The sequence below is a fragment of the Bos indicus x Bos taurus genome, chromosome 5 (genome assembly GCF_003369695.1).
Source record: "Bos indicus x Bos taurus breed Angus x Brahman F1 hybrid chromosome 5, Bos_hybrid_MaternalHap_v2.0, whole genome shotgun sequence".
NCBI classification, from domain to species: Eukaryota; Metazoa; Chordata; class Mammalia; order Artiodactyla; family Bovidae; genus Bos; species Bos indicus x Bos taurus.
This window is the reverse complement of record NC_040080.1, coordinates 40,072,552-40,089,660: the sequence shown is the minus strand read 5'-3', so window position 1 is coordinate 40,089,660 and position 17,109 is coordinate 40,072,552. Positions and strand designations below refer to the sequence as shown.

Genomic DNA, 17,109 nt, shown 5'->3' with positions numbered 1-17,109 from the left:
CGACCCCATAGATGGCGGCCCACCAGGCTCCCCCGTCCCTGGGATTCTCCAGGCAAGAACACTGGAGTGGGTTGCCATTTCCTTCTCCAATGCATGAAAGGGAAAAGTGAAAGTGAAGTCACTCAGTTGTGTCCGACTCTTCGCGACCCCATGGTCTGCAGCCTACCAGGCTCCTCTGTCCATGGGATTTTCCAGGCAAGAGTACTGGAGTGGGGTGCCATTGCCTTCTCCAGTTTGGAAATGGAGAAAGCTGCAATTCCATGAACATGTAGCTCCCCTTCCACTCTTTCTGGTCTTTCTTTTTTTTTTGGTGGGGGTGGTTTCTTTGGCCACCCTTTTCCTGGTCTGTTGACTGTTACACACTGTCACATTTGTCATATTTTAGCTTTTTTGATTCTTGGCATTTCATCTTTAAAGTCATCATTTCTTTCTTAAATTGTCACAGGGTAATGTTGATCACAGTCTGCTGGGTAAGGAGAAAATTGAGGATTAGAAATGCCCAAATTCCTTGGTGAAGAGGAATGCCAAGTTAATTGATTCATTTCAGTCAAATGAGGAAGAGTGTTAGACATCAAAATATTGGCAGCATCTTTCTCATAAACGTCCATGTCAGTGACTGATGGGGGAAGAACTGTTTTACAAAGAAAATAAAAGCAAAGAAGAGGCTGAGAAAAGAGGCATCTCTGCTTTGTGTTCTGAGCCATTGTGTTTTAAAGAGCTACTTGGAGAAGTCACTGACATGAATTTAAATGTCGAATGGTCCTACATTTGCCAGTCTTGTAATGGTAAATAGTCATTTGGCTAATGAGGAGATCCCTGGCAGATCTGTGTGCACACATCATTGGTCAGAGTCAGAGTAGTGGGAAGCAGACCAGACGCACGGCCGTAATGTCAGAGCGCACAACCTTCCTGCTCCATCTCTGTAGGTCTTTCACCACTTTAGAACGTCACACCCTACACCTGCTATACAGTAAGAACATGTTCCAGGCCATTCATTAAGCAGCTGTTCACAAAGGGTTGACTAGGCCCCCTGTGGTCCAAGAAGGTTTGTGCAGTTTTTATAATAGTCACAGGTAATTTGCCTTTTTTACTCTCATTCTTGCCCAAGTATATAGTAATTTTTTATAGGCTACATGATGTATTCACAGTCATGAAAAGAATATGAAAATATACTCCCCTTTCCAACTGAATGTCTGTGTGACACCACATTCCTTCACATACTTTAGCTAAAAAACATACAGAAATAGATTCGTGCAAAAGTAGATATAAGAACCCAGCTATCTTCTATCAATCCAGATATTTAAAATACTTGGAAAAATAGAAAATAATATCAGTCTTCTCACTGAATTTTTTTTGCTTTGGAAAAATATATTTTCTTATGAATGTGTTATTGGTTGTTGGTTTATTATTTTAAGTAAATATAGTTTATTATCAGTTTATTAAAGAAAAATGTCTGCTTCATTTCTGTTGTGGTAAATGTTCATAAATGTACATCATATAAACAAAGCTCTTTGGGGTCCTCAGTAAGTTTTAGAGTGCAAACCAGAAGTTTGAAGATAGCTGCATTGAGCCCATGTCCATTTGCTCTCCTGGTTGCTGCAGTTTGAAGTATAAGAAATCTTTTCCAGACATATCAGTTGACCTGAGAGAGTAAATGACAAAAGGCCCGTTTTCAGATCTACTTCTCACTTTCCCTTCCTTGAGGTAAAAAGCACGCCACGTCGGTAATTACAGCACGTTCAATGTGGAGATGTTGACAGCATTTTATCTCTCCCCCTGGGCTCTTTTGTTTCCACCCCACTGAAAATTCTTTTGAGCCTTGGAGTGGGGCCCATGGCTGCACGCTGCCCATTTTTAACCACTGTCCTCGAAGGCTGATTTCATGCTGAGGCAGTGGTTGGTTGGGGACTCTGATGGCCATATTATTTGTCAGAACTATTCTCCGGGTCACAAACATTTTAAATTAAAGTTGTCCTATAAATAGCTTATATTCATTTCCTCTGGCTGTCACAAGTCAGTAGAGATTGGGAGTGATCAGCTTAGGTCAGGACATCTAGCCAGATGAGGTAAATGAAACTGAACTTGAGGGATTAAGAATACTGCTTTTGAAGATAAATGCACTGCCCTTCCAGAGAAGGCGAAATTTGTTTTAAATAAATACCTAGAAAGCATTTTTCTCCTGCACTGGTGGCTCCTTTACGTTTTTTAATAAGTGGAGTTAATCATTCTTTGAAATTTACAGTCAAGTGAAAGGACAAGAAAGACAGATATTGAAAACATTTTTCATAGAACCCGAGTCTGGAGGCTGCCCTTGGGGATACCAAAGGCACAGGAATGTGATTACTTTCTCTAGACATGGATGGTCTTTTAAATCACATTACTTCTTTGGACTTTGAAAATTGCGTTTCTAGTGGAGACCCAGCTCATAAATCCAAAAATGGATTTTAGATGAAAAAGGTGATCTCTTTGCCTTTTTGGAGCAGCCAGGAATGTGGGGGGAAAGTAAAATTAAATCAGGCACAACAGTAATTGCACTTGAAAGCTCTTGTATTTGACTTCAGCAACTTAGAATATGAGGACATCAATTTTATTCCTTTCAGGAAAAATATGTTTCAACTCTCTCACAGTTTAGTTATAAGGATATTTTTAAGATCTCAAATAGCACAGATTTTTTTCAAGCACATTTTCATATTATACAGTTGCTGGAGTTAATGGTAACCTGCATTTCCTGGCATTTGGATCTTGGCAGGTGTAGAGAATCTATTAAACACCAGTCTGGGTGTCACTCCTGTTTGCTTCCCAAGCACCTTGCTTTTGTGACACTGTTCCCAGCCATCACAGTGTCTCCCTCTTGCCCAAATCTCACTTTCTTGTCTGTGAGGGTAGAATTGTCTGTTACCCACTCTTCTGTCTCTGCTATATACTTGACACATGGGTGGTGCTACTACTTATACCCCTGGGAGACAGATGCCCAAGACCTGGGGAGGAATGAAACAAAATGCGTCTATTGAAGGAGCTCAAAGACAACTGAACTACGGAATACAATTCAATGTGAGCAGTGTAGTAAAGAGGTAAGTGCACGCGATCTTGAGCCCAGGTTCCCTGGTATTGTTGCTGTGGCCATATCAGGTGTTGCAACGCTGTCCACGTGGCATTTCCCATCAAAGCCCTTTAGTTAACCCTATATGAGAAAGAGTAAGTAACCTGAATGTTCTTCCTTTTAATTTTTTTAATCATCTCTGATTCAGAGGTCAGTAAACAATTTCTTAGAGGCAACCAGAGAAACAATGCCCTGGCTAATCTGAAACTGGGTAACCATTTCTTTAAAATCTCGATTTTCTTGTGTTATGACCAGTGTTAGTGTTTGATACTAATGCCATCTTTGTATTTAAATGTGCTCAACAAATACTACTCCTAGTAGTAGTAATAAGGGTAGAGGCTACCATGACAAAGTGCTACTTGCTAGGCATTGTCCTGAGGGCTTCAACTGTTTTAATCCACTTAATCTTCAGAACAACCTTCTGAAATAGGTTATTCCTTTACACTTGGCAACATAGAGGGGAAGTAAAGTCATAGGGACAGTAAATGGCGGGGTTGGGATTCCAATCCATGTGCCAAGCACTGGTAGCCCAATTCCTTTTTCTAGTTTTATTGATGTAGAGTTGATTTACAATATTGTGTTAATTTCTGCTGCATAGCACAGTGATTCAGTCATGTGTGTGTGTGTGTGTGTGTGCATGCATGCACACGTGTGCTAGGTCATTTCAGTCATCTCCAACTCTTTCTGACCCTATGGACTGTAGCCCACCAGGCTCCTCTGTCCATGGGATTCCCCAGGCAAGAATACTGGAGTGGGTTGCCCAGGGGATATTCCTGACCCAGGAATCAAATCCATGTTTCTTATGTCTCCTGCATTGGCAGGTGGGTTCTTTACCACTAGTGCCACCTGGGAAGCATATATATATATATATATAACTTTTTCTTTTTTATGTTCTTTTCTGTTCTAGTTTATCATGGGATATTGAATATAGTTCTTTGTTCTATACAGTAGGACCTTGTTGTTTATCCATCCTATATATGAAGGTTTGCTTCTGCTAATCCCAAACTCCCATTCCTTCCCTCCTCTTCTCTCCTACCCACCTTCCCCTGCCTTGGCAACCAAGTCTGTTCTCAGTGTCTGTGAGTCTGTTCCTTTTTTGTAGTTATGCTCGTTTGTGTTGTATTTTATGTTCCACATACTATAGTGATGTCATATAGTATTTGTCTTTCTCTGACTTACTTTGCTTGGTGTGATAATCTCCAGGTCCATCCACGTTGCTGCAAATGGCATTATGATGTTATTTCATTCTTTTTGATAGCTGAGTAATATTCCACTGTATAAATGCACCACATCTCTATCCATTCATCTGTCAATGGACATTTAGGTTGTTTCCATGTCTTGACTATTGTAAATAGCACTGCTATGAACATAGGGGTACATGTATCTTTTTAAATTATACTTTGGTTGGATATATGCACAGGATTTGGATTGCTGTATCATATAGCAACTCTATTTTTAGCTTTTTTGAGGCACCTCCATATGGCAGCCCAGTTCTTAATCACTATGCTATGCTTTCTATAGCAATTACTGAAAACATGTGCTGAATGAATGGGCAAATGAATAAATATCCAATACTACTCTCTATTAATTCAATTGGGATCATATGTAATTTGTGACTTGCCTGTCTCCATCTAACACATACACATGTACACTCACCAATTTGTGAGACCTTCAGTGGGTGATGGGGCTTCCCAGGTGGCACTAGTGGTAAAGAACCCCCCTGCCAATGCAGGAGATTTAAGAGATGAAGTTTGACCCCTGGGTCAGCAAGGTCCCCTGGAGAAGGGCATGGCAACCCACTCCAGTATTCTTGCCTGGAGAATCCCATGGACAGAGGAGCCTGGCGGGCTAAGTCCATAGGGTGGCAAAGAGTCAGACACGACTGAAGCGACTTAACATGCACACATGCAGTGGGTGATATCTTCATTAAGTTTTTTTTCTTCAATAGATTGAAAAGAGATAGCTTGAGATTTTTCATTCATCTTTGAGGTTTTTTTTTGTTTGTTTTAGTTTGACAATTCTTTTGAGTTTAGCAGTTAGAAAACACATTTTTAGAAACATGGAAATCCATTTTTGCTGGACTATGGATTTGCACTTCAAATAAGAGAAATCTGCCAAATTTAAACCACACTTTGTTCCCTAAATGGTACTTAAGTATGTAGATTAAGAGAGATGGCATTGGTCATTCTACCGAGAGTTAAGTGTCTTTGCCTTTCTGTGTCAAATCAGATTTAGACGTCTTGACTTCTTGTTCAGTACTCAGGGCATTTTTAGTCACAAGCTTAAGGTGTCATGTCTGAGAAAAATGATGCTGTAATTCCCTTTTCCTGTGTCTGTTTGAATGCTTAGTAGTAGTAACTTCTGATAAAATTATGGACAGTGTCCATGATCAGAGCATACGAAAGGAAAAGTTGCTCTGTGTTTTATGCCAAACCATTGCCTTTCACCTGACATTCATAGCAGTACTAGGAAGTGGTTTACTTGTGAGTTATTGTTAGAACCTGAGTGGCTTTGAGTCATTAATTAGCCATTACCTTCTATATTGTAAAAGAAAGTGTGACATGACAATCTCAGATGGTTGTGGAAAATGTGCCTAAAAGCTAATTCAGGATTATTGAAGTATGTTAAAGTGGATCATTAGAGGAGAAAACCAAAGCACCTGGAAGAAGATCTGTTGAAGCTGTGGCAACTGATGTGGGCCATGCCACAAAGGGAGGAGTTGGAGGTGTGCCTCAAGGGACCCTGTATTCCTATCGGAAGGATGCAGCTCAGAGATGGAAAGTGGAGAGTGATAAGGGAAGTAACAAATGGTTTGGTAAGCTATAGAAATATTTTTTAAAAAAGGATAGGCAAAGCCCTCCTATAATTAGCATCAACCTCCAACCCACCTCCTTCAAAAAATTCTCTCCCCAAATTCATACAGTATAGGTGGGAGAGCTAGCCATGCAAATGCAGCTGATAGACAATTAGCCAGGCCTCCTATGAGTTTGAGCAAACTCCAGGAGATAGTGGAGGAAAGGAAAGCCTGGCATGCTGCAGCCCATGGGGTCACAAAGAGTCAGACACAACTTAGCGGCTGAACAAGCACCATAACCCTGTCTCCCAGTGAGATCACCCAGCCCAGAAGACATTCCTATATGAATGGATCACCTGTTTTCATCCAGAGAGTTGCTGGGATGGAAGGCATCCTTTCAAACATCTGCTTTGAAGCTTTTTCTGTAGGGCAAATCCTTTCAGATGTTCAGTTCAGTTCAGTCACTCAGTCATGTCTGACTCTGCGACTCCATTAACCGCAGTACGCCAGGCCTCCCTGTCCATCACCAACTCCCAGAGTTCACCCAAACCCATGTCCATTGTGTCGGTGATGCCATCCAACTTTCTCATCCTCTGTCGTCTGCTTCTCCTCCTGCCCTCAATCTTTCCCAGCATCAGGGTCTTTTCCAATGAGTCAGCTCTCCACATCAGGTGGCCAAAGTATTGGAGTTTCAGCTTCAACATCAGCCCCTCCAATGAACACCCAGGACTGATCTCCTTTAGGATGGACTGGTTGGATCTCCTTGCAGTCCAAGGGACTCTCAAGAGACTTCTCCAACACCACAGTTCAATAGCATCAATTCTTCGGCACTCAGCCTTCTTTATAGTCCAACTCTCACATCCAAGATGTTGCTTCTTAGTAAACATCAGCTGGTTTGTGCTGAAGGAACTAAACACAAGTATGATATCATTGATATCCGTGCAGTTGACACTGACTTTAACTCAATGTAAGTAGTGTTTGATCTTGGTGCCTATTGCATAGCAGATGTTCAGTAAGTTATTTTCTGCTTTTCCTATTTCTGTTATTCAGTTTATTGCTGATTTAAAAAAAGAAAAAAACTCTCTCATGTATTTTTCTTTGTTCTTTTTTAAAGGAGAGATTTAAAGAAGCTGAGGAAATATACCTGGCTGGAATAAAGAAATGCCCAGACAGCTCAGACTTACACAACAACTATGGAGTTTTCCTAGTTGATACTGGTGAGATTAAAGAGAACCTGTTGAGATGAGATAATACTATCTAACAAGCTAAGTGGCAATCCACCCAAATAATGCTTCAAAAGTAGAACTCACTGGGCTTGGCAGGAAACACATTGACCGTCCCATTGTACTTGCTGTCAGTTTTCTAAATCTTCAGTCTCAGTTTGGTAAAATCTGCCCAGTTCTTATAGTCAGATCGTTCAAGAAAACTTCCCAGGTGGCCAGAAAGTGGCCTTGATGATTTAATGAGTAGCTGTCTCCTTTGAATAGCACTTATACAAATTTATAAATCTATAATGATGAACTGTTCTCTACAATGATGCAGAAACTGCCTCTGAATCAATTTACTGGCAGATGGTAAATACTTTTCTACAGCTGATTTAAAAGTCTCCAGAATTATTTCACCGTTCCTTATGTGATACTAAGGAACTGTTCCATTATAATTGATATACTCTTATAGAACAGGTGCTATATAAAATATACTTGCTTTATCTCATTTAATGTAAAACTTTACTGGGCAGGAATCCGGTCTTCTTTATCATTTGCGCTCCCACATACTGTTGGCATGTGATGAATACTTAGAAAGGATGAAAAGATACTTGAATTTAATACAAAAGCACCACTTTGTTCTCATTAACTATTAGACTACCTTCCCTGCAATCAAATTCAATTTTAATTATTTTGTCGATATGAAATGCTCAAGAGGGTTTTTATTTTCTAGGATATTTGAAGCTCTTCTGTTCCATAGGACATAAATTTACATTCTGATATACCTAGGAAACATCCCTTATTTTTGCATGTAAAACTGTTTCAAAATTGTTTCATGGTGCCACCTGCTGGTTCATTAGCAACATAATAATCAATTAGGTATCAAAAATTTTACCAAAAAGGAAGAAGAGACCTCCTGTTGGCCTGATCTAGCCCTCTTCCTTCTACTTCAACAACAAAATATCCCACCCCAACTCCCAACCCCCAAATCTTACTAACCACTGTGTACCTTTCCACACTCCCACTATATTCATGCTTTTGTCCTGGTATTATTCTCCCTCTCACCTGTGACCTATACATAGACCCTTACACATGCAGAGGTTTTTTTTGGCACCTCCTGGTCAAACTTACATTCAAAGAAGATAGACTTGAGAAGATGTCTGTGCAGGTAAACACACCATGTAGAACTTTAGACTATTCCACAATTCATTCACTTACACATAATTTCACAAGGAAGTTTCTTTGGGGAATCTCATCATACCAGAGACTTGATTCTAGTTCTGGCCTTTATCCTCACTTGTCCTGGGATTTTTGTTGAGTTTCCTAATGTCTTTGCACTTCTGCATCTATATCTGTAAAGTGATAATATTTTTTAATATCATTTAAATCCCAAGAGGGAACTAAATGCTTTCAAAAGACAGCTAAATAGGATCAAAACATCTGCAAAAATCATATGAGGTTGTTTAACTAAAAGGTTTTAAAATATACAGTGCATTGGACAAATGCAAGTTGGTATTATTATTATTATTAAAGTCCCATTCAATAAATACCATCTAAACCAAAACATACTATTTAAAAAGATATTTTCAAAATATAGCAGCTGCCTTATTTAAAGGAGTGTCTCAGTCACTAGGTTGCAGTAGAATAATTGTAATAGACCCTCAGAAGTTGCCTCAGGACAGTTTTCTTTCTATAATAGCACATTCTACTTTGCATGTAGTGAGAAGCAACAATATCTTGTGTAAATACCAATCACTGATAATTTCAAAACATCCTATCAGCTAGGGCAATAGCCAGAAAACACTTCGATGAAAATAATATATTTAATAAAATAAATAAGTTTTAAGTGAAAGTGAACAGTGAAATGGTCCAAAGTTAGGTGGTGGCAAGAAGCCAAAATGTGTGCTAATTTACAAAGTGAATAATTTAATGGTATGGCTGCAAGAAGAATGATCATCACCAGAGGAGAAATTAAAAGAGTTCATATGTTAAAAAGGAAGAAAAAGAGTTGGTCTGTTTTATAACTAAGGCATGCTCTGCTCTTACCAACCTGCCTTTGGTTGCAGGCTTTCCAGAGAAGGCAGTGGCCCATTACCAACAGGCCATCAAACTTAGCCCAAGCCATCATGTGGCCATGGTGAACCTAGGGAGGCTCTACAGGTCACTGGGAGACAACAGTGTGGCTGAAGAGTGGTACAAACGGTAAAGGTCCTGTTTTTCACTTTGTAAGTCACCCAAAGCTCCTGCAGTTGGCCATCAAAGTCTTGGTTATTTGGAACAGATTCTTTCAGAGTACTAGCAAATTTTGCCAATGCAGGCAAAACAGATTCCCCTCTCCAGAGAACAGTACCATAAATGGTACTATGAGGATAAATGATATCCTGATTAATGACACTTTTGCCTGCCGGTTAAAATATGGTGCTAAACCAAGTTTGGAGTTTAATTCTCATTTTAGTTAGTCCACTGTTTTCTGAAGCTATGGACTTAACAACCCAAACTAAAAATCACAGTTTTAAAAATGGATCTGAATGAAAAACTTTCATACATCAAAACAAGCCTATCTCGGTGAATGGAAAAGATCCTTGGGGCCCAATTTACGTATTGCTAGGTCACTAGAAACATTCTTATAGTCAGAGGATGGCACCATGATCTTTTTTTTTTTTTTTTAACATTCTTCTTGATATAAAAACAAAGACCAGGTGGGAACAGAGTCTCAAACCATAGACAGTGGTCCCTGAATCTAAATTTCAACCTTTGGAAATGTACCTATTAGAAGAAAAATGTCCATTTATTTCCTCAAAATTCAGCGCCCTACAGGTAGCACGCAAAACTGAGATACTGTCACCTCTGGGAGCGCTGTATTACAACACTGGCAGATACGAAGAGGCTTTGCAGACTTACAGGGAAGCCGTGGCCCTTCAGCCTTCCCAAAGGGAACTCCGCCTGGCACTGGTGAGTAGACAGAGGAAAGAAAGAAGATGGAGAAGAGAAGAAATGCATGGCATGCAATACAGGGAGCTGTAATTAGTAAGCCTCGTAATGGGAACTAGAATGCTATACTATATCCATTTAATGAATATTCATATTTAACCAATGTTAGACCCATTCACCAAACACATGGACCCTAAAGACACTTTTATGTTTTTTTTTAATCATTTCAAACCTACAAAATCTTGCAAGAATTCTATATAGCATCCTGCACATTCTTTTACCCAGATTGATAAATTTTTAGCACCTTGATGCATCTATCACGTCTCGAGTATGTATGTGTGTATGTGTATGTGTACATGTATGCATGTGCATATTTAGATATGTATGTGCATATACATATTATTAATACATGTTATTTTTTTCCTGAGCTATGTGAGATTATCAATCTCTTAATCTTTACTGCTAAATACTTCAGCATACAGTTTCTAAGAACAAGGACATTCTCTAACATAACCACAGAACAGTTAGGTATCAAATTTAGGAAAATGAATATTGGCAATATTTTTTATTTCAATTTTTGGATCATTACTCTTCCTTTTCCTTAGATTTACAGTAAAACAAACTTGTTTTCTTGTTTTAAAAACAGTGTTCTGTTGAAACCATAGGGAAATATTTCTCTTTCACATAGTTCACTTTTTTAAAAAGGCACAAGCCATTTCATTGAATGACTTTGATATTCCGGCCATGCATGCACAAATGCAGGCACATGCCTACATAAAGAAACAAACAACAGAAGACTAAAGCCTGTTATTAATAACTGTGATAAGTCAGCCCTCTCTGTGTGTCACAAATAGATGCTGAGCACTTTTGTGGGAAATGTTCCCTGAATGATTTCTTTGATAAGATGATAACCAAGTGCTATCTAAGCCAAGGTCCGTGTGGTTTTGCAGGCTCAGGTTTTGGCCGTGATAGGACAGACAAAAGAAGCTGAGAAGATGACCAGTCACATTGTGTCAGAGGAGACTGGGTGCCTTGAATGCTATCGCTTGTTGTCCGCCATCCACAGCAAGCAGGAGCAGCACGACAAGGTAGAGAGCACACTGTTTGGAATTGTCTGTGTTCACGGCACAAATCGGGTGTAGCTGATGACCCTCCAGCCTGCACTCTCACAAGGGCGAGCAGTCTTGAACATTATCCCTTGGCACTTTGCACAGATACCTCCTTGACTGCTTAGACGACCCCTTGAAATGTTGTTTTCTTGGTTTGTTCTGGGTCTGAAGGTTTTATGTGGTGTCATTCAGTTTGTTTTCAGCTAACTCAATAAAGACTAACATTGGTATGTTTTATAACTTTGCATGTTCCCTCAAATATATCTTATAGAATCCTTATAACAACCCTTTTAAGGCATGTCAGTGGCCCTGTATTACAACTGCACTGTTTATCTTCATTTTTAAGTCACATAACCAGTAGATTCATGAACTGATTCAACAAAATATTTATCAAATGGGAATAAAGTGGTGTTGGGGGAAAAAAAGAACACAAAAATTATTTCCCTTGTCCTCCTGGAGTTTACAATCGAAGAGGAGACAAAGGTTGAACAAGTAATCACAAAACTAGTGCAGAATTACAGTTGTGTCCAGCGATGTCATGAAGAGCAGCATGGTCCCTAACGCGCATGTCCAGGGAACCCGAATAGTCTGGGTGGTAGGGTTCGCTATAGAGTGACGTGAAGTTGAAGGTTGAGTGGCAAATAGGAGTTATTAAACAAAAAAGGGCAGTGAATAGCATTCCAAGCAAGAAAAGGCACATGAAAAGGCCCCAATCAACAGCGAATGGCCTGTCTGCAGGATGGGCTTGAGGAAATAGGGGGCGTGTGAAATGTAACCACAGAGGTTGCTGGGCACTCTATCCTAAGGCTTGGGACAAGGACAAGGGACTTTTTCCTTATATTGCAAGAAGCTGTGAGGCTTTAAGGAGAAGAAAGGCTTGTCAGATTTGTGCCTTGAAGGGATCTCTGGCTGCAGGGGTGGGTGGGTAGTGGGTGCTGGGGGCAGAGTGAGCACCAGGCCCAAGATGAGGCTGCTGGAGCGGTCCAGAGGGACATGTGGCCGGGGCAAAACATCCAACCCCGGATGCTGTTTCAACAGGATCACACAATGTTCCTGTAAAGTGATCAGGGACATTTCATTGGAATAAATAGGAAACCTGGAGTATAGGGAAATTATTTGGTCAGGGCTGCATTATTCCTCAGTGAGAACATCAGATAAGATGAAGAATGTGTTTTGATCATCACTCACCACACTAGCCAATACATAAAAACAAAAAGAATGGAAGATATTGTTTAAGTTAGTTTTTCTTTATCTAATCTATACTTATTGTGTCTTAATTTCCAACCTATACAGGCACTTGATGCTATAGACAAGGCTCTCAAGCTGAAACCAAAGGACCCAAAAGTTATATCTGAACTTTTTTTCACAAAAGGAAACCAATTGAGAGAGCAGAACCTCCTGGACAAAGCTTTTGAGGTATTAACACTTAATAAAATTGTTATTAAATTCATGGATTAAAATTAATACTCTCTCAATCTTTAATGAAATATATACTTTGAAAGCTAAGATCAATGGCATGTTGGTAGAGTGATTTTTCTGATTAATTGACATTGTAAGTTTATTTCTTTTGATAATTGAGCCTCTGGTTTTTGACCATTAGGAGTTCTACAATACCTCCCCATTATTTTCTGAATTATCACCTTTAGCTTGAGGTTTAAAGCATTCCACATTTTGCCCTCTAGTAAGCTTTCCCCTCTCTCTCTCTCTCACTCTTCTGCGCTCTGTTTGCCTTCAGTAACCCTCTGTTTCAGCTAGACTAATGCCCCAAGGAGCTTTGGCATTCCACATGTCCTGTAACACTGTCCACCCCATCCACCAGTCCCTGCGGAATCCCGCTCATCTACCGACACAGGCCTGTGTCTCCTCAGGGAGCCCTCCCCACCATCCTTTCATCTAGTGACTTGAAAGCATCATATATTGTGTTGGGAGTCTCTCTCTCTCCTCTCCATCTCCAATCCTCTCCTTCCTCTTCCCTCTGTGCACATGCATAAGCGCTGGTTAGCTCCCTATTTCGACTGCATTTTCCTTGTGGAAAGGACTGCTTCCTTCTGTGTTCTAAAACATAGTATGTTGCATCTTAGCGGTGTTAATGTGTGTATCTTTGGAATGAAATTGATAACCCACTTTGAAATAAAAAGACATTTACAAGCATAATGAAATGTTACAGAAGTGCCATATATTTTCCTCAATAAAGCCACAGGTTATAATTAAGGAAGTCATAAAATTATGCAAAAAAGTGAAATTTCAAATGATAAGATTGTTTTTGAAAATAAATAGTAAGTGGCTTTTAAATATTATTGGAAAAGCACGTAAAGATATTTGGAGAAACTAATTTGAATGTGAATGTTAAAACAGAAACGGTGGCCTATTTGAGCAGAAACTAAATTCTTCTCTGCCTTATGAAACTTTCAATGCTGTCTTTCTTTAATTATTTATAACTTACATGATCATTTGTATGAGTACTTATATGATATCTATATCTGTCTGTATTTTATATATTGTATTAAAAACAAAAGTATTTTCTAGTTACTTGACTAATGGATTAAATAGTCATTATGGCTTGATTTGTGAAGAGTAGGAGTAAAGCCATTGGCTAATAATAGCAGCTACAATGTTAGTTTTTTAACGTATAATTCATACTTATTATAATCTTCACAACAATCATATAAGAAAGACATGCTCATCATCTTCATTTTATGACTGAATTGAGACTCAGAGCTTTTCTAACTTATTCAAGGTCATACAGAGAATAAGAAATAGACACTTTATTCTGCTGATAAAAATTAACACAAAACATACTCTTCAGTTAACTTTAGCAACTTTTTAGCAATACAATTTCTTAACATTTGCTTCTTTCTCTTCAAACTGAAGTAGAGGAGTGATGGACAGATTCTAGTTATTTATGGATCTGTTCAGGTGGATTCTTATTCAGGAAAATAGCAAGGAACATTAATATATACACATGGATACTTAGCTTTGTAACCAAAGACAGTACTCTTAGCCTTTAGTTTTATTTAAAGTGACAGCTCTTAAAATCAAAGCTCAATGGTGAATATACCCTTTGATGCAAAACAATGTGCAAATGTTAAAAATGTACTTCACAGATAGGACATTATGATACATGTTATTCAGACAAAAAATATTTGAGAAACAAGTAACTCTCTTCAAACACTTTAAGATCTCTCAAAAGGCAGAAGAAAAACAAAGGCTTTCTAATGATTAAAACTATCCTCTGGTAAAAAATTATTAGATTTCATTAAAGAAATACAAAATACCAGTCCCTGCAAGAATTTAAGCATGGGCTGAATAATCAGATCAGATTTTGTGAGAGGGTTAAGCTGTTTAGGAAACAAAGATTCTATGATTATAATTTTTTTCTTGCAAAGTCCATTTACAGTGAAAAGGTCTAAGAGCACCATTTTCTAGCAGATCAAGGCCAGTGGGAAATGATGCGTGTAATAGAAATCACCTGCATGCCTGGCAGGTGTCTTCAGCCTTTGTAAGTCCAGAGGTTAGCTCTGCAAGGAAATTACACATTTCAGTTTCCTCCACTTTAGAATCATCAGCTTTGAAAAATAATAGAAATAAAGGGAACACCTGAGAACTAGACATGACTGTTCATTTTATCAACCATTTAAATTTCCACATATATAGAAAATGCTTTCCACAATCCTACAGTGTTAAAGATGGGTTCTCATTTCCCAGCCTGAAGATATTTCTTATGTATTTAGAGCTATAAAGCGGCCGTGGAGTTAAATCCAGATCAAGCACAGGCCTGGATGAACATGGGTGGAATTCAGCACATCAAGGTAAGAAAATAATTCCCGTTCATGTGAACCAGGTTTTCCCTTTGTGTTTTCTCTTTCTTCCCTTTAAAAGTTTGAAAAACTATTGTTAATTTCCTCTTTGAATTATTTGAATACTGAAAACACAGGTGCTTAAAAGTGTTATTAGCAGGATTTATGTTCACTTTGTATTATCTAGACATTGAATATCATGAAGCCATTTTAAAAAGCAAATCTATATAAATTAGATGTCATAATTTTATCATAAAGAAAATAATACCTACTTAGGTATCATCATATAGTAGATAAAGTCTGCTGTGTGAACTAAAGTTTTGTTGGAGCTACACTAATACAGCTTATTTTTCTGTAGCTTAACTTATACTTAGTGTATCTTTTATTACCTGACATACTGAAAAACGTAGTTGTTTGTTTGTTTTCAAGAGAAGAAGCTACCTTTGAGTTAATAACTGGAAGCTACCCTTTGCAGGAAATCAAAGATTCATGGACACTCATTCATCCATCCATTCATTTGATAAGCATTGCTAGAGAACATCCTGTGTACCAGGTACATGTGTAGGTATTGGGAATAAAGCAGTGAACACAAGGCAAAAATACCTGTCCTTGTGGAGCTAACATTCTAGTAGGGGAAAACAGGTAATACTAAATACGTGTGTGTGTATTGTGTGTGTGTGCATGCTCAGTCATGTCTGACTCTTTGCAACCGCAGGGACTATAGCCTGCCAGGCTCTTCTGTTCATGGGATTCTCCAGGCAAGACTACTGAGTGGATTGCCGTTTCCTGCTCCAGGGGATTTTTGCAACCCAGCAATCAAACCCACATCTCCAGCATTGGCAGGCAGATTCTTTACCACTGTGCCACCTGGGAAACCCACATATATACATATACACATGAAATATATCAGATAGTGATAAGTGCTATAGAGAATAAAAGAATGAAAGAAGATAGGAAGTGCTGGGGGTAAAAGCTGAAACTTTAAATTGAGGTGGTTAGGGATGGCCTTAGTTAAAAAGTGGTGTTTCAACAAAGATCTGAAAGGAGCAAGCCACATGGCAAGAGTAGGACAGCGCACGTGCAGAGGTCCTGAGGTGTGAGTGTGCCAGTGTATCTGAAGAGCAGGGAGGAGGCAAGTGAGAGGAAACGACAGAAGCCCGGGCGGAGAGGCCACAGGGACAGACAATGCAGGGCACTGAAGGACGGGGACTGTAAGGTCTTCAGCCCTTATGCCAAACAAGTTTCCATCCTTGGAGGACTTCGAGCAGAGAAATGCAGTGGTCTCACATGATTTTAAAGGATCACTCTCATTTAGCTAGCTTACCTTCAGGCTTCTCTCAAACTTTACCCTGAGAAAATAGCAAGATGGTGATTATAATTTAAACAAAGGATAAATAGGGTTTATGATTAAGTGGGAACTGATCACTCCCAGAAACACAACAAAACAAAAACATGATCCATAACTATACAGATGGAAAGGAACAACAGGATAGTTACTCTGTAGCTATTAGCCTTGATCTAACAGAGGAACACAGGGCTTCCCAGGTGGCACTAGTGGTAAAGAGTCTACCTGCCAAGGCAGGAGATGCAAGAGACGCAGATTTTATTTCTGGGTTGGGAATATCACTTGGAGGAGGAAATGGCAACCCACTCCAGTGTTCTTGCCTGGGAAATCCCATGGAAAGAGGAGCCTGGATGGCTACCATCCATGGGGTCACAAAGAATTGGACACGACTAAGCAACTAACTCTTTCATTCAGTCCAACACAGGTATATAGATCAGGCACATGGCTTGGATGTGGTCATTTTGATGTCACTGTCAGGTTGCAGGATTATCATCATGAGGCCTTTAAGAACAACCATTAAGTTTCCGTGACCTTTGCCTTGCCGGGAAATATGTGCCTCGGGCAGTATTATCCCATTCCTGGGCCCTACTCCTTGCCTGAGTCTGGCTGAAGCTTAGGAAATACTGAGGGCTGTGGCAAGGTTGATAGTTGGAATAAAACTTTGCAAGGAGATGACAAACAGAGGGAGGGAGAGACTTGCTCATACTATTAGCAATAAAAGATGATCTTTTTCATAAAGTTCTATGTAAAATGAAATGGATGAAGCAGAAAAACTATAATACATTTTTTATTACTGGAGTTTCCCTTGTGGTTCAGATGGTAAAGAAA

General features: G+C 39.2%; 1 protein-coding gene across 1 annotated transcript in view; it reads left to right on the top strand.

Moving 5' to 3' along the window:
• The window catches only part of TMTC1 (transmembrane and tetratricopeptide repeat containing 1), a 311,926-nt gene that overhangs the window by 284,197 nt on the left and 10,620 nt on the right, over positions 1–17,109 (top strand). The window contains exons 14-19 of the mRNA XM_027541632.1: positions 7,009–7,111; positions 9,166–9,301; positions 9,907–10,051; positions 10,981–11,118; positions 12,433–12,555; positions 14,871–14,948. Of these exons, the coding sequence (XP_027397433.1) occupies positions 7,009–7,111; positions 9,166–9,301; positions 9,907–10,051; positions 10,981–11,118; positions 12,433–12,555; positions 14,871–14,948 (723 nt within the window). The remainder of the gene's footprint in view (positions 1–7,008; positions 7,112–9,165; positions 9,302–9,906; positions 10,052–10,980; positions 11,119–12,432; positions 12,556–14,870; positions 14,949–17,109) is intronic.